The sequence below is a fragment of the Cyprinus carpio genome, chromosome B24 (assembly GCF_018340385.1).
Source record: "Cyprinus carpio isolate SPL01 chromosome B24, ASM1834038v1, whole genome shotgun sequence".
Classification (NCBI taxonomy): Eukaryota; Metazoa; Chordata; class Actinopteri; order Cypriniformes; family Cyprinidae; genus Cyprinus; species Cyprinus carpio.
Genome location: NC_056620.1, coordinates 16564801 through 16583783, shown reverse-complemented (window position 1 = coordinate 16583783; position 18983 = coordinate 16564801). Strand labels below are relative to the sequence as shown.

Below are 18983 nucleotides of genomic sequence, written 5' to 3'. Positions count from 1 at the left end.
AAATAGTATAATTAGTATACAATTTAATATCAAAATAAATTAAACTGTTTTTATTTAAAAAAAAAAGACAATTTATTTAGAGAAAAAAGTATAGATAATATATATTTTATTATCAAAACAATCAGTTTGACAGATTTAATTTGTTTTATTTAGATAAAATAGTATGAGTATACATTATAATAATCACAAATAAACATTTTAATAATTATAATTATTATTATTATTTTTTAGATGAAATAGTATAGACACTATACATTTTAGTATCAAAATAAATAATATAATAATTTTCAAATAAGTAATCATTTTGACAAATTTTAGTTTTTTTTTTTTTTTTTTTCATTTATTGAGTGTTAAGTTTTTTATTTTTATTTTATACATAGTAGTATAAACTGTATAGATTTGAATCTCTACAGAAATAAATGGCCAAATCTGAATATAAGTACATCCCTGAAAGAATAAAATAAAAAAAGGTACTTGGATTGGAAGCGAGAAGGTCTTACCATTCCATGATGCTCTTGTGGGTGCGTATCACAGAGGTCTCTATGTCGATGGGGTGATACCTCATTCCTCTCAGCTCCATGGCTTCATCCAGAGCGCCCACTACATACAGAGCGTCATGCCGCTCTGGAAACACAGCAGATGTTAGTATCCTTCTCAGACTACCAGTTAAAAATAAAATAACCAGGACTAAACATGCTTAATCACCTCCACTTGCATCTGTGAGTTCGGTCCTGCGGAGGAAGCCCAGGTAGCCGGTACGTGCCCATACGGTCTGCGTATCTCCGAAGCTCAAGTGTGAGTTGAAGTGATCAGACTGCAGGGCCTCATCGCCGTACACCGTGAAGTAACCGCTGCCGTTATGGCCGCAGTGAACCCAGATCTAGACACAAAACAGACCAGGAACACATGAAGTCATAAAAATGATTTCGCCTTGATCTTTATCCTGCAATAAGAACTCACCTCCCCTAGATGGGAGTCTCCCAGCGGGCCCTTGGTTTCAGGATTGGCGATGATGATTCGAACTCCGGGTAAAATCTGGTAGAGGATGAAACTGAGATTCAGTAAAACACACAGGCAGATGGAGCCGAACTAAAACTGCTAAAACTTGCAGGTACCTTTCCAGACTCCATGAGCGGGAGACTGTGTGGGGAGCCTCGCTCGACCAGACGCACTCTGAGGAAAAACAAGCACACTGTTGCTTTCCCGACAAATTATCAGCTCATAAACACACGTGTGGACACGACTAATGACATTTTCAAAAACAAATTCCGACACTCCTGAGTAAACAAATTAGATTTCAGAGTGAGCAAGACTTAAATAACGCAAGAGAAAAATGCATATGCATACAGTACAAAACAAATGTGAGATATACAGCAATCAGAACAATTTGCATGCGCCAGTTTTTATGTTCGAAAAACTTGTAAAAAATGTATTATTTTGAGATTTTATTTGATTGTTATTGTGAGAATTAATTAAAAGATTTTATAAAGCAGGCCTTATCTAATATCTACTTAATTAATAAATTAACTTAAGATATTAAATAAAGTAATAGATTTTCTATATTCCATATTATTACAATCACAACTTTATTTGTGGTTATTGTATTCTACCGACAAACACTTTTGAAAAGTAAAAATTAAAAAAAGCTTTTACTTTAAAGTTTTACACAATTAACATTAATTAAGGTTAGGGTTTAAAAAGATACAGTATGTTGTTGACTTGAAGTAAATATTCTCAGCATTAATATTTTAAATACTTCAGGAAAATAAGGAAAGTTAACTTTATATTTTATAATTTAATATTTTATATTTGTGTATTTGTGTGTTTGTTGGACAATTAAGCTAGTTGTATAAAATTAATTCAACAAAATAAATATGAATATGAAATATGAATGAATTCAACAAGTAAATATATAATAATGGAATTACAACTAAATTGTTTATACTTCATAATTATGTGGTAATTCCAATTTTTGGGAAATTCTGTGAATTAAATACTTTAAAATGAAAGGTACTTCGTCTAATTTGAATATTTTCTTTATTTGCTTAATGCACATAAACCAAACAAAACTATCATTATTAAGAAATGTCTGGCAGCTTTACATTATGCAACACAACAACATAAAGACAAAAAAGTATGCCTAATTTGCTATTATATGAAAAATTATATCATTTCTTGCAACATTTTATCAGACATAATTCACTCTACTCTCCAAATATCACCAGCAACACAGACCAATGGAAAATCTATATTGTTGACAAGTATTCCAATCACAGCTCACTGGACTCATTATCATTATTATTATTATTTTGCATAGTTCTCCACTTTGATTTCTGAGTGAAGATGTCTCACCTGTCGTGTCGGAGAGCTCTCATGTCCACGAACACAGTAGTGGGGTCTGGTCCTGATGTCCCCTGAAACGCACATCATGAAGCCATTAATCAGGAGATACACACTAATACAGAGAACTAGCTACGAGTGATTTCTCTGGGGAGGGGTAGAACCGGTCAGTTTCCTCTGAGTCAACCAACTTCAGCTGTTAACTAGTTAGTAGCAGAGCCTAGAGATCACAGACTGAAAATGGTGAAAAAGGAGTTTGAGGGGGAAAAAGGCAAGATAAGCAGCAAATCGAGACAGAAACAAGCTCAAATTTAAACCATCACCCTGAAAGGCACACGGTTATAAATGATGCCTTGAATGGAGGCGTTTTAGAGAGCAGAATGAAAAAATAGGAATTGTTTATGAAGCCGGGATGACAAATGTGTGGGTGTTTGTGAAGTAGAGAAAAAGACGGCCGCAGATGAAAGCTGACTGAATGTTTGCTTGCGGTGAAAGCTCCCCAGTATTGCAGATCTTTCGCCACTGGGTGGACGGCAGTGTTTACCGGCTGCTTTATAAACTTAGGTCTGCCTTAAGGCTCTTTCAGACTCCCATCAGGGCTTCAATGCTCCTCTCAACACAACGTAATACACTGCTTTGACCTACACATGAAAAATGTGCAGCAGAAAGTGTCATGGACAGCCACATTTGGTGATTTCAGCCTTTATATTATAGACTAAGGGTAAAAAACTCGAGTTTTTCTTCTGAACCACTAGATGGCATAAAAACTGACCACAGCACTTCTAAACATCCGAAGTTTACTGTGCACCTTGAAAATTTGGCTGGTCTGAAAGCAACGAGCTGATCTAATATTTAATGTAATTTCAAATGTTCAAATGAGAATTGTTGAAAATGTTGCAAATGATAATTATAAAGTCAACAAATATATTTGGAGACAAAGGTCTGGTTAATTTTTAGTTTTGTAAATCATTTAAATCAATTGAAGAATATATAAAAAAATTTTTTTTTGTTTTATTTGTTTTTTTTTTTTGCAGTTTTTTTGTGTAAAAAGGCTCCCATTGATGGGACTAAAGGCACAATAATTGACATAATAAATATCATATTTAAAAATTATATTAATCATATAAAATATAATTTATTGTTTCTGTAAAGCCATATTCAGTTACTGAGGTATATTTCAAAAACTCTTAAGCTTTTAGAATCTGTATTTTTTAACTCAATTTTAAAAATAAACAGAATATGGTAAAATATTTGTTAAGTGGTTGTATTGAGTTAAGCTTAATGCAAAACATATCACATAAGTATTTATATCAATACTTTGGGCCTTTTATGTCACCTTGCCACCTGATATGTTTATGTTACATTATATTAAATATAATTTATTTATTACTATGATTTTTTTCTCAACAAAACAAACTTATTTTATTTCTTTACCCATAAAATGTGTTCATCAATGTGCACATTTTTTTTGTTGTTTTTTTTTTTATTATAAGAATTTTAATACTGGTTCATCTCTAAAGCAAACAAAACCAGCTACATGCATGTCTTTTTTGTACATAAATCATTTTCAGAATGTCATAAAATTGCTTGATATACAGGATCAGTCTATCTTACAGTTGGATTTTTCTTATGTCAAGTGAACTGTCCAGTAATCATTGTCGACACTTTGCAAGGTCAGCAGCAAACAAGACCAACTGAGTCACGTTACAGCACTTGAACTGCGCATCGCTCAGAGTTTGCTGCATTTGAGGACCGTCAACATGAGTCATGTGAAATGGCCTTTATGGAATAATACAACTGAGAAATGAACAGACAGAATACAAACAACTGCTGCCTTTGAGTACAAGCTACAAATGAACACTCATCATTTTGATCAAATGAATGCAATTATTTTTCATGACTGATCATTACTGAACTTGCAATGATTGTTCATTATGAGGCACTCAGACGCCCCAACTCCATCAGAAAGAAAAAATATCTAGAATTGAGTGCTGCAGTGATGATGGATTTTGGTAGGCCAACACAGACGTTACTATCACCCTGGTTCCCTTGACAAAACCCCAATAGGATTTTTCCACTGGATTTTGGATTTTTGTAGAAAATAAGCTCCGTGACCAAAAAGCGTTTGATTCTTACATGTTTTGTTCATCATGATAATCTTCACAAATGAACACGACTAATGAATTTTGAAGCCTAAATACATTCACCAGAAGTAAAACGCTAAATGTAGGCTATAAACAAACTACACAATGGTCACCTGACTTCCACATCATAACTATTAAGCTTGTCTTTCAGTCTTTATTAAAACATTTTCCCTTAAATGTTGAATTAGAATAGCTTGAAAGAGTGCAGTTTCACCTATTTGGTAAATCACCTTCTTGGTGTGAAGACGTTTAAAGGGATAATTCAACTAAAAATGAGAATTCTGTCATTAATTTCTCACCCTCAAGTCATTCCAAACTCGTAAGACCTTCGTTCATCTTCGGAACACAAATTCAGATATTTTTGATGAAATCTGAGAGCTTTCTAACCTTGCATAGACAGCAACGCAACTGACACGTTCAGGGCCCAGAAACATAGCAAGCACATTGTTAAAACAGTCCATGTGACATCAGTGGTTTGACCGTAATGTTATGAAGCTACGAGAATATAAACTTAAACAGTCCATGTGACATCAGTGGTTTGACCGTAATTTTGTGTAGTTAATGGAATATTTTCATTTTTGAGGGAACTATCCCTTTAATGTCCCAGACAATCCACTTCGTAGCAAATGCCTTTTTCAAGACAAGTCAAAAGTTTTAAAAAGCTGTTATTTTTAATGTATTTTATCTCATAGAATAAAATGTGAAAATATCTTGGGCTTGTCTAGACGTAATTTCAGACCTTTTAACCATTGACTTTGGGACGATGAATCCTGAAGTGATAAAAAATGCTTGATTTCAGGTTTTATCCTACAAAAAACAAGTCATTCCGCCAGCACTCTATTATATGTAGTTCACAAACAGAGACAGGCCAGCAGAGGTCCCCCTGTGTCTGAAGTACAATCGGCTCTGTTGACAAGACATGGTCCTTAGAGACGCATTTCAGATCACTGACTCACACAGTGCTGGAGTCTGTGATATTTCATGTGTAGGCACTCCTGTTCCGAACAAAGCCCCTTGTGTTTGTGATGTCACGGCAAAACAATGTGGAGGATGAGGAAGGGGAAGCACGATTCCACCTAATGGCCGTGATTATAGAGCTCTACACTATGGGAACACTACTAATGACTGCAGCTGCACAGTAAGACGCAACTCTTAACCCCGATGTAAGTCCAGGTGAGCGGCAATCTCACATGGGGAGGGTTGGATCTCACTGCTCTGAGGTAAGATCAAACCGAGGGCATCTTTCCTGTTCAAAACTGAGTCCAGGAAAGCAGCTCTTTAGGTCAGCCATTAGTCTGATAAATTAGTCACACTGATTGGGACTGATCCAGCCGATCACTTCCACTACATTAGCAAAAGCCACACACCGCAAGGATCAAGAGCCCAGCAGCTGAGGGGTAAAAAGGCTTAAGTCGGACCCCATTCCACACCCTGTGCTAGATCGAGCAGGGAGTGTTTGGACTTCCCTACCTGATCCGCAAGCTTCCCGAGCCTGTGGGGCTACAACAGCCAGTGAGCAGATGAGAGACGGGGAGAGAGTGAGGAAAGAGGAAGATTTATGGATGTGACAAAGAAAAGGAATAAATATGAAATACAAAAGGAGGAGATGAGAGCCATGTGGGACAAAAAACAACATGCAGAGTGTCAAAATAAAAAGTGAAGATATTGTTAATCAATATTATTTTTCCTGGCTGACACAGTCTTATACAGTATGTAAATATAATATTTACAGTTATATATATATATATATATATATATATATATATATATATATATATATATATATTTATATATATATATATACACACTTCAATTTTAACTAAAATAATTTCTAATTATTTTTCTTAGCAGCTGATGTCATGTTTTAGATTATATTTATATTATAATGAGATTATATCTAAACTATATCTATATTATAATTAGATTATACAGTTGTCAACATTTGAAGTGGATCAAAAAGTTTAATCAAAGTTGTCCTAAGGTTTTAGGACGACTTTGATGAAAGGTTTTGCTTTCCACTTTAAATGTTGACTACTGTAATTATATATTATATATAATAATATTGTAAGATTTTATTCATTTTGACTTTAGTTGAACTCAAAGCTTCTCATTTTTGCCTGTGAGGTTGTTCTGAGTATTTATGATTTAATGGTCATTAGACTCCTGGGTGTAAAATAATTCATATCTCTAGTATGTAACCATAGAAACATCTGTAGTATGACTGAGTGGTGTGGTGCTTTTTGCCTGGTAACAAAAATTCTTCATGAAAGCAGGTGGGTGGAAGATATAACTGCTCTTATTCTGAAACAAATTCTCACAGTCTTGTGTTAGAAGGTTTATTTCATGACAAAGGCCATCTGATTGTACATTACCCCACTTAATGCATAGATACTTACCAAATAAATAAATGAATGGGAAATGCTGATTATATTTCATACAGTACTATTTAAACATTTGGGGTCAGTACGGTTTTTAATGTTTTTGCTTACCAAGGCTGCATTTATTTGATCAAAAATACAGTAAAAATAGCAATATTGAATGAGTATATGAATAACATACCAGCATTATATCATCAACTGGCCACACTACTCAGCAGCAGCTTTGGAAAACCCCATATCAGTTGACAAGTACTATTTTTGACATGTGTTCTACATATACGTTCACTTGAGCGGTGACCTGAATTTACCTCCACAACCTCAGGATATCCAATAATGCTGCACTACTCTCACTCAGAACGCAAACTAAAGGCACAGCGAAATCCTCTCGCAAAGTCCAAACACTAATCCGGCTGCAGTTGGCTTGCTAAAATAACGCTGGGATTGGGATTACGGCCCAATCTGTGCCTCGTGTTTTCTGGTCAGCACTAGATTAACTGCTGACACACACACTAACCTGCAGGCAGATGGCCAGGTTCACTCTACATCCGAAGGAAGTGCTGACGGCTCGTGGGTGCAGGCCCAGGTCTTTAAAGAGCTTGGAGAAGGACTGGGTGAGAGCTATCCTGGGCCTCTCCTCAGCGACGACCACACACGTCCTCACGCGGGACAGGTCAAGTCCACGGGATTAGCGACAGAACAGAGAAAGACAGAGAAAGAGCAAATGAGTCACCCACCTTTACATTTTGTCAAGTGTAACCAAAACATTTAGTGCTATTAAAAATAAATAATAATATATATTTAACTTACAACATTTTTGAAAAAGATAAAACAATACATAAATACAACAGCATTAATAATTCTAATCAGTCTCATCTCCCAGTCCCTTTAAGAGCTAGTTGCGCTCGTGCTATGCCGGATTTGCTATTTACACAGCGGAATTTGCAAGCGCAAAGACAGAACGCGTCTCTAGAGAGGAAACGGAGCTGCTCGTGCGGGAGCAAATAGATAGCCTAATTCTGATACATGCGATGACTATTCATAATAACATGTAGGCATTTTTATATTTATGTAGCCTACACAATATCTTTCTATCTTTTGCATTGTAATCCTTTAATTTTTAATATTTGGCATGTTTGTGTGCTGCTGACCCGCCTATACTAACGCGCTCTTTAAATAACAAAGAAAAACATTGCGCCAGACTTTAAATCAGGTGTGAGTTGGTCTATGGCGCAGTCTATTTTCAGTTCCTCAAAATAGCAACACACCAGCAATGCACCTGAACACACCTCGTTTTCAGACCAGCACGCCCATGGGCGCACAAATGGACACAAACGCATTTGCTATTTAAACAACGCAATGCAGGACTGGAAAATGAGAACTGCGTCGGGCTGAAACTAGCAAAAACACTTGCGCCGCATTGCGCCGGGTGTATGATAGGGCCCTTTATTTATTATAATGTTTTTCTTTAAGCTCCATTTAAAGAAGAGCCGAAGGAGCTGAAAAGACAAAGTCTGGGTAAAAGAAAACATTTTCACAGTTCTACCTCATTATACCAACCAAAAAATTTCTCATTTTTCCTCCTCATTGATCGTTGCGATGTTTATAAACTGTACTCGGCTCCAGACTGCAGTTCGTAACTATGGCAATCTCAATGACTAAATCAGAGTAAATAAAACAAGATTTTACAAGACAGGCTCGCCAGGAGGCACGGATAGCCTTTCCTTCACTAACTCAGAACAGACGTTAATTACACACAGTCACACCTCCTGAACACAGAACACACACACACACACACAAGACCACCAACAATCACCTTCTGTCACTGCTGCAAATATAACATGAAATCGAACCTAATATAACATAAAAATGGCTTCAGAGCTTCCTCAGGAAGGAAAGATAGCGAACAGTTGACACTTTAGAGAGAATCTGGTACCTTGAGGGATTCTGTCTGCAGGCCCAACCCTTTGGTGCAAAGCTCCATGACGGAGTACGAACAGAACGTGTCTCTGACCCGAAACTGACTGACAGCCAGCAGCCACAGAGCGGGGTTCACCTCCAGCTCGGACGGGGGAATCAAGATGGACTGATGCCCTGAATACACACTTCACCCAGTGGGAAGAGACAGAAGAAAACACAAAGTTACCACCATGCAACACAAGAGCGGAGGAACCTGCCCACCCTGACAAATAAGACACATTGGGAGAACAACACATCAGTCAAGCGAGACAGGAGCTGAGCACACACTTTACGCTAGAGGAGACACAGCACAGCATAAAAACACACACTTGTGTGAACGCAGCACAAAACCAAGATTTTTCAAGGAAGCAGTTCAATACTTGTGCGGCTCGCCTGCCTGCAGAGCATTTGTTTCACTGATGCGACTAAATGCCAGAGAAATATAAAATACTCCAATGATGAACTGTAACTGTATGATTGAATTGTTACACATCCGAACAACTAAAAAAAAACAGTGCATCTGTGGCCACATTTTGAACTGTTGCTCAGTTTTAATTATTGTCTTCATTACACAACCGACTCATAACTGAGTGAACTTGTAGTTATTCATTCTTCTGGGAAAAAAAATCAGTTTTATTTAATTTACAAGTGGTGAAAATTGCATATTGCAAAATTGCAATTGCAACTTTAGACAGCCAAGATTAGTGATTAAAACCTCATGTATATAAAGTATACATAATTAAGTCTTGTAAAAAGAAATTTTGCATGCTCAAAGTCTAGTTGGAAGATATTTGAAAAAGATATATTAAAACTAAATAAGTGCAAACTAAAATAAGACACGTTATCCCATGTTTTCTGCATTTTACACTATTAATATATATTTTTTCTGTAAAGCACTTAAGTAAAGGTTCTCCATAAATATGTAAATAAATGAATAAACTTTATTTAAATTAATTGAATTTATTTAAAATAATGTATACTGCGGTTCAAAAGTTTGGGATCAGTAAGATTTTTCATGTTTTTTAATAGAGTCTAATAGAGAATATTTTATCATTTATTTCGTGCATTGGCTTGCCCCACAGTTTTCCATTCTAACAGTAAATACAATTATTACTTGTTTTTACAAACTGAGGGATGGAAATAATTTTCTTAGGAAACAGAGCTAAACTTGTATTGAACCCTAAACATTCCTTTGAAAAAGACAAATCGACAAAACTGCGGACACGATGTGAATGAGTTCATAAAGATGCACTGTTTCCTGTTAAAATCTTGTTGTACGTTTTTCCATGTTTGGTGTGACCAGGCCTTTAACCTGCTCTATTAGGATGACTGTGATTGCATCAGGCGACGTCTCTCACCTGCAGAGGCACCAGAGGACAAAGCCGAGGCCACAGTACGGATCCAGGCAGATGGCCACCTCACGAGAGGGATACAACTCACACTGGAGCTTTATAGAGCGGCAAAAGGCACTGGTGGCTGTGTGGGACATCTGAGAAGATGAAATTCAAATACATATATAATTAATACAGTTAAATAAATCCATAATACGCCATTCAGCTGTGCTTTATTTTATTCATAATGAGACAATGAGGACTCTCGAGTTATTTTGTGGGCTGTCATATGGAAATGCTAGCAAACAGAAGTGTATGGGGTTGAACAGGACTTCCAAAGGGACTGAACAGATCAGTTCTTGGTCTAAAGAACAGAAGAACTACACAATACTGGGTGGTCTCTGCAAACACTCGTGGCTCCTATGACACAATAGCGGCTGCCTGTTCAAAACCTGGTTTTCATCTCTAAACAATAAAGAAGAAAGTTCCTCTGTGCATAAGACACCTGATTTCACCAGCGGCTAACTGAGAGGGTTTTATGTCTGTGAGATGAGTTTTCAAACGTTTTCTTCCTGTTTTTTTGTGTTGGGGAAACAAAGAGCAGGGGTTTCTTATTACACACAACAAGGGATGATTAAAACTCACCTTTACTCCTGCAAGCATCCCGGTAGTGGAGACGCTGAAGTCCAAGTAAGCCAGCGTGTCTGGATTGGAGGGTTTGTAGAGCTGAGGGGGCTTCTTCTTTGGCAGATCATCTGGAAATCATGTAAGATATTAAATGAATGTTCATTTAGACATTAAGAAGCCATCTGACCTTTGACCCACTCTCACCTGTGTCCAGAACAGGAGGCCACGACCTGACGTCCACTGCGGCAGATGCCTCCTTTGACTTTAGGAGCTTGCAAATGACCTGTGAGGTCATCACACAGGCCGATCGGCTCACCTGAACACAAATTCATACGTTAGCGGCCATTTTTTAACATATCAAATAATATAAGGAAGGATTTCATTTCAACACCCACTTCCACAATCATTTTCACAGTGGGCAGGGTGGTGGCGATGTTCTGTGGGTGTGGGGGTCGCACTGTAATTGGTACACAGCCGGCATACAAGCATCCGTAAAAGGCAGCGATCAAATCGATTCCTGTAAATTAAAAATGCATATATGAGCAGATTTTAACATTTTATACTAGATTACTGGTCTTAAATGATCCGCTACTTTCATTGGGTCTCTCAAGTATCAAGTACATTTAAAGAGACAGCTGAGCAGTTGACGGTAGCCATTGACTTCCTCAGTATGAAAGAAAAATACTATGGCAGTCAATGGCTACCGTCAACTCTTTGGTTGCCAACATTCTTCAAAATATCTTCTTTTGTGTTCAACAGAAGAAAGACACTCATACTGGGTTGGAACAACTTGAGGGTGAGTAAATTACAGAATTTTAATTTTTGGATGAACTATCCATTTAAATAAGTTCTGTCCATTATATCCAAGTCAAATGTCTGGTGTCCTAATCTTAGACATGTTTACTGCACTGAACCGCTTAACGGTTCACCTGATGCCACATAATTTGAGACCCCCGTGTATAAGAATATGAATATAATTGGACTGATCACAGATTTAGAGTTGTAGATCTGTAACTGATGGTGTCGTACCAGGCGGGTACACCAGCGCAACGTGATCACCGTCCTGCAGGTGGCCTCGTTCCATCAACATGGCTGCTATCTTCTCCGCCCGCTTATGCAACTGAAGACACGTCAGTGAGCTCAGGACTGTTCCCTACATTCACACACATACACAAATATGTCAGTTTCCTCACAGTTCTCAGTTCAGAATGAGTTATCACAACTTTTCTATGGAGGGCATGTGGTGTTCAAAATAGACTGCGATGATAAATGGCCGCATATTTAGTATATTAAAAAACGTATCCCTTGAAAAAACAAGGGCAACATCCTTTATGAAACCAATTCCTGGTCCCTAGAGGGGGGAAACGGTGCAGAAACGATAGAAGGCATTTCTTTGTAGGACTACACTTGAAAACAAGTTTAATATTTAGCTGACACCCAGAATACTAGTTGTATTCTTTAATTAAAAGTATTTTTGTTTAATAAAAAAAAAAAAACTAATATATACTTAAATAATGCAATATATATATATATAGAATAGAATATATTTAATAAACAAATATTTAAATTCTTAGATATATATACAAATATTTTTTAAAAACTATATGTGTATACAGTATATATATGCTGTTCTTTTGAACTTTCTATTTATGAAAGATTTCTGAAAAAAAAAAAAAAATCTAAAGTTTTCAAAACAATCGTAAGCGCAACTGCATTCCATAATAACAGATGTTTCTTGAGCACCAAATTAGCATATTAGAATGATTTCTGAAGGATCGTGTGACACTGAAGACTGGAGCAATGATGCTGAAAATTCAGCTTGGCATCACAGGAATAAATTACATTTGAAATTCTATTACAAAAGAAAGTAGTTATTTTAAATTGTAATAATATTTTACAATATATATTTTATCAAATAAATGAAGATTTGGTGAGCAGACTTCATGAAAAAAAATGAATTTATTAAAACTTGCTGACCCCAAACTTTTCTTATTTTAAAATGTAATAATATTTTACAGTATTACGGTTTTCACTTTATTTTTCATCAAATAAATGCATATTTGGTGAGCAGACTTTAAAGAATAAATAAATAAATAATAAATTAATAAATAAATTAAAAATCATCATACCCACTCCAAACTTCTAATGTATGTATATATACATTTTATATTTTATTAATTAATTTAAAGGAAGAATATATTTTAAAAGAAAATATATAATATATAATATCAAATACACATCATACCCTTGAGCTGAGGAGGGTGAAGAGCACGTGATCAGGAGTGGTCTGGGCTCTCCACTGCAACACCTCAGACAGGAAGAGGAACTATGTGTGGAAAAAGGAAGTCCAATATGATTATTACAAAATCCTATATATTTAAGTATTTAATGGAGATTGTATAATATTCTCAAAGTGCCATATCATTATTCATAAGTTGAATCAGAAAATGTTAATACAGTTTGTTTTAATTGTTTGCAAATGAGTAGGTGGGTGTTAAACAAGCCTGATTCAATCTATTGTTTTGCCAAATGCAATATTATAAAAGTAACATGACATTTAAAGAGTAACTGTTAAACACAGGATGCTTTTTTGCAATTAGCAAGACCTGTTAAAGTCATTAGCAAGCGGCGCCGGTGTTATCTGAAGGTTGGAAGTGAATGCAGTCATGTGTTACCTCATCTCCTAGAGTTATTCTCACATTGGATCGCATTCCTCCTCTTAGAAGAATGAAATAAAACCATTTCCATTCACTCAACGGGCCCGATTTTCATAGGCATGAATGGATGGAAGCAACCAAAAAAAACAACAACACAAGCTTGGGGGTGTAAAAATGGAAAATAGACAAGTGTTTCTTTAAGCGGAGCAGATGGCGAAGGTAACATTTGTCAGTGTCAGACAGCGCATACCCATGCAGGGCTGGAAGGGTGTGAAGGAATGAGCGAAAGAGAGAGGATGAGGAAGGCATGCAAGAGGCAGCAGCCAACAACTGTTGCGGTACTATGTGTGTGTGTGTGCACTTTTGGGTATGTGCACATGTTTGTTCGAATGTGTGTGAGCATATGTGGTTTGTGTGTGCGGCCGACAGCTGTGTGTGTGTTAAGGTTATGGTGTGGTGCACAGCAGACATGCTGACGGAATAATGGCTGCCATCTTTCAGCCTGAGAGGGCAGAGTAATGGATTGGATTTGTGTTGAGGTGGTTGACTGACAGCACTGCAAAACCAAAGACATCAACTCAACACTAACTGCACAAAAAACAACCAAATCATGCCTCCCAAACAGAGCCCAGCATGCAATCACTATTCTAATGGAGTACTTTTCATATTCTGCAAAATGCTAACTTTCAAGTGGCAAAAAGGAACGTTTTAGAAGCACAAAATTGTGAAGTTCTGATTCGGTGACATAATGTTTTAACAGTTTCCCAGAATGCTCTCTGTAGGGGTCGGGTATGAAACAACCCTGGCTGAGAGCAAGAGGTCTGACAAGCTGTCAGGGGTCAGTTCCTCTACCACAGATCCAGTTGGGACAATTACTGCGTGCCACACAGTGGGTCCAAAATGAACACTCGGTGGGTGCCAAACGCGTGTAATAAGTTGGCCGGTAACTTTATAAGGGACTGCAACATGTTTAAGTGGAATTGTAAGATTGATTATCTGACTCTCGCTGATGTAAGTGACACAAGAGATTCAAATCCACCCTGGCTACTAAAGAAAAACATCTGTTGTGACTCACCCATCGTCAAGTAACTTGGAAAATGTACTATCAGAGGTTTAATTAAGAGGCCTAAAATTATCCAACATTCCTAACATTAAGCCGCCAAAATGAAAACACAGGGAGGAAAATCACAATCTGTCTACACGTTTTTATGACAGCTGCAGGAGTATGAATCATCTCATATTTTATGCTGAAAAAAATGACTAGAGGCAACAAACAACTATTTTTAAAAAATGATTTTATATACACACACACACACACACATATATATTTATGCATTGTTTGAATTTCTATTACTGTTTAATATATATATTTTTGGACAAGAAAATGTTAATAATATTAATTATATTAATTATATATATATATATATATATATATATATATATATATATATATATATATATATATATATATTTATGTGTCAAATAAAAATGCAACATAAATTTAAAGATTATTGTATATATAAATATATAACTAAAAATATAACTATATATATTTATCAAAAAATACTGAGCAAAATACAGTTTCTTAACTTTATTTCTCAGTTTTGGACCTGTGTGCTACATCTCCTCTGAGAGCAATTATAAAACACCCTAAAGCAGCTTATATCTCTCAGCATCAGTTATTTAAATCTATTTAAACACAAATATGCTCTTATTTTGTCTCTATTCTTGGCTAGATGGGACTCTGTTTGCTGGAGGTGAGGAATGAATAAGAGGGAAGGGAGAAAGAATGATGGATGAAAATCGAGGCCCCGTGTTACCACACACACACCTTTCTTGCCTGATCATTGTCTTCGATCTGGCCCAGATCTCTGCCACTGGCCTGAGCGATCCTCTTCCCTGAGACCAGGTTTCCCACCATCACAGAGGCGGGGCCAATCTCTGCAGGAGCGAGCAGAGGATGATCATCACAAACAAACAGTCCACAACACACACACAGCTTTTCTGACAGTTCTAATTTTGTACAACATCCAAAGTGACCTTGCCGCAGACAGACCTGGCTGTTTCTGTCTGGGTTTGGGCAGGTTGGTGACGCAGGTGTGAGGGCACATTAGGACGTTACAGGGATGCAGGGAGCCTTCCAAAAACAGCTGCTTGGTCTCCGACAGGTGGATCCCTCCCAGAGGAGTTTTGGGAAGGGTGTTAGCGGGCACCAATGCCAAGCAAAACACCCCGACGTTGTGGATGCTGTCTATCGCCTGAAGAAAGAGACGTATTGGATTGTCAGGTGAGGTTTAAAAATAGAGTTTGCAAGGAGCCGAGAAGAGGCTGCCAGCTGAGATCTGATGCAGTCGCTGACCTTTACCGATGCCTCAGGGAGAACCAAATTACCAAACGGGAATTCAGGAAGTGGAAGGAAAAAATGCCATATTTGCAAGATTAATGACCTACAACAAAAGAGCGGAATGGAACTGTCTGGGTGTGTGGAAATGAAGGCCAGCCTGCGTGCCTGAGTGCATCTTGTTATTTTTACATGCCAGTAAAGACTCGTAAAGTGCTGACAGAAAGTACACAAGTCAGCAGTAGCGAGATCTCTAATTCAGTTTGGATGGTGACTGGGGTTATGTAGCGATTAAGGTGACTCCTGGCAGACTGGATAGGAATAGCAAGTCGCCGCTGCCCAAATCGATCGGCAAGGGTGGGTATAAAAAGGACAAATACCTGCAGCACACGACTCATCCACTGGAAGCTGTCCTCCTCTGTGGAGTCCGGCCGCTGCTCGGCTACAACCACAATTCTCTCGTCATGCAGGACCGTCACAGAAAATACAGCTATCCTGAAGACAGAGATGCAGAAAAGAGATTCAGAGCCTGAAAATCCAGCTCCAGACCAACACACGAAACATCTCATGAACTGCCCATGTTAGTGACCGCGATATACTGAACATTATTATTATAATGAATAATTAAATTAACAATAATAATTATAGTAATTGTTATAGTTAAAATTACATATACTTATTATTAAGTATTAATTAACTTTAATAAAATTTCGAATTATAACAATAATTTTCATGATTATTAACATATATACACATACACACACTTATCATTTTTTAAAAGATTAATAAGATTTAAAAATGTCAATAAAATATGTATAAAAAAAAATTATTATAACATTGTAATACTAAATTAGAGTTAATTATAACACGCTCTCGCTTTTGCCGCCTCAGCAGGTGTTGAATCCATTTAATTTGCACTCTGCATGTCCACAGCAAACAAGCTCATGTGCTATATATATCACCCGTTCTTTGATGACAAAAAAAGAACACGCTTTGTTTGTTTGTTTGTTTTTGTTGTGTTCTCACCTGCCCCTGTACACAAACTTCATGGGCTCCACTGCCAGCGCTGTTGCGACAATATCATCAGCGTTGTGTCTCCGTCCGCTCACCACCATCAGCCCATCCATCTTTCCAGAGACAAACACCAGCCCACCTGGGCCTATGAAGCCCAGCAGCCCTGTCCGAGTGAAGGGGTACTCACTGATAGGAGCCCCAGAACTGGTCATGGGGAAGACCTGACAGCAAAACAAAAGCCAAAGTTTAAGATAAAACTATACATTTGTAAACTTAGACTTCTAGAATTAATGTAGTTTAACAAAATTAGACTTCGTAAATGACAGAAATTTAGAAAAAATAGCTAAAACTGCCCAAGATTCGCTGTACGTCTCTTTATTTTATTCAGAGGCTAGTGAAAATGTTAATTATTTTGCTACCATACAATTTAACAAAACATTTTTGGTAGCTAAATAGTTTTGGAGTGAAACTTTTGTGTCATTTAGTCATATTCATTGCAGTCTGCTTCCACCTTTGTGAGGAAGAAGTACTTGAATTTTAGTTTTTTGTTTTATATCACAATTGCGACTTCATATCTCACAACTGCGAATTCATATTTGACAGTTGCCACGTAATATCGCACAACTGCAACTTTGTTTCTCATAACTGCAACAGCTGCAACTTCATATCTCACAATTGTGACATTTTATCACAAAATTGCAACTTAATATCGCACAAGTCACAACTGCAACTTGATACTGTATATCAAAATTTCGACTTTATGTCTCATAATTGCAACATTTTATCACACAAAAAGTTTTATCTCACAATTGTGACTTCATATCTGGCAATTGCGACAATTGTGACTTAATGTCTCACAACTGCAACTTTGTTTCTCATAATTGGGACTATTTCATATTGTGTCATTTAATCTCACAACTGCAACTGTTTCTTAAAATTATGACATTTTATCTCACAAATTCAACTTGATATCTTACAACTGGCACTTAACATCTCATAGTATGACATCATACTGTCTCTCAAATTTGTGATTTAATTTTTTAGAAACTTAATCTCACTATCTGCTGTTTTATTGTTTTACTTTAGGTGAAAACAGGCTTCAGATATCAGACTCTGTGTCAACTGAAAATGCCCTACATATTATTTCAGAGCAATTTAACAAACAAGCCAAGGAAAAGACTTTGATCGGAGCACTTTAGCATCTGTTCGAGCAGAGGTCTGGGGATTCTGGGTAGGAGAATCCGCCTAACTACAGCCAAATCGATCTCGCTCTGATAGGACACAAACCTCAAAGGTGTTTTTTGTCATGCCCGAGAGCCCATAATATGACATTCCCGTGGCGATGGAACACACACACAGCTCTCCGATCTCATCTGTTCGGCACAGCTGAGGAACTCCCTCTGGTTTGACCACACACATCAGAGCTGCACATACACAACATCAATAAACACATTACGCACTTTATGAAGCAGTAAATACAGCACACAGAGAGAGGCATACATTACACAGCGCTCTCTTCTGATTGCATTAACACTAAACGTACAACAATATGTATAAAGCCACATTTTAGACGTTCTCAGAACCATTCATGCATGAATATATGTGTACCTCCTGGCATCACAGTGCCCACATCCTGTACAGTGAGTACGGAGAGACGCTCTTCTGAGTCCACTCTGATGACACCGTAGCTCAGACCCTGCATAGATAGCACTCCTCGACCCGGCGGCTGGTTACTGTCGTCCGTAGGCCTAAAATGTGAAATAAAATTCCAGATTACAGCAATATATGGAATTATTTCACAGTGACTCTTATGCAGTGTAAACCTGAAGAAGAAGAAGCTGATCAGTCCAACTAGTTTTGATGAAGAAGAAGCTGATTGGTCCAACTAGATCTGATAGATAAGACTAAGCCCTGCCCACAGATCCTGTAATATCCTCTAATGTCCATATAATGTCCTCATATTGACTATAATGCAACGTAAACCTTAGAAAGAAGCTGATTGGTTCAACTAGTTCTGATGAAGAAGATGATTGGTGCAACCAGATCTTATGGACAGCACTAAGCCCCACCCACACATAATGTCCTCTAAAAGACACCCGTGTGAGCTAACAGAGATTCTGGCAAGGTACAGCAAGCTTCATTTCAGCAAAAATACATAAAACAGGGTGTGCCGATGAAGTATGCTGGAAATAATA

General features: G+C 37.2%; 1 protein-coding gene across 1 annotated transcript in view; it reads right to left on the bottom strand.

The window, feature by feature from the left end:
- LOC109049148 (disco-interacting protein 2 homolog C-like) overlaps positions 1-18983 on the bottom strand; it is a 98058-nt gene that overhangs the window by 2746 nt on the left and 76329 nt on the right. Inside the window, 19 exon segments of the mRNA XM_042751562.1 lie at positions 501-624; positions 706-880; positions 961-1035; positions 1116-1173; positions 2353-2414; positions 7377-7547; positions 8796-8964; positions 10177-10307; positions 10795-10904; positions 10981-11092; positions 11172-11293; positions 11806-11929; positions 13022-13102; positions 15265-15374; positions 15490-15691; positions 16155-16269; positions 16801-17009; positions 18076-18212; positions 18397-18536. Of these exon segments, the coding sequence (XP_042607496.1) occupies positions 501-624; positions 706-880; positions 961-1035; positions 1116-1173; positions 2353-2414; positions 7377-7547; positions 8796-8964; positions 10177-10307; positions 10795-10904; positions 10981-11092; positions 11172-11293; positions 11806-11929; positions 13022-13102; positions 15265-15374; positions 15490-15691; positions 16155-16269; positions 16801-17009; positions 18076-18212; positions 18397-18536 (2427 nt within the window).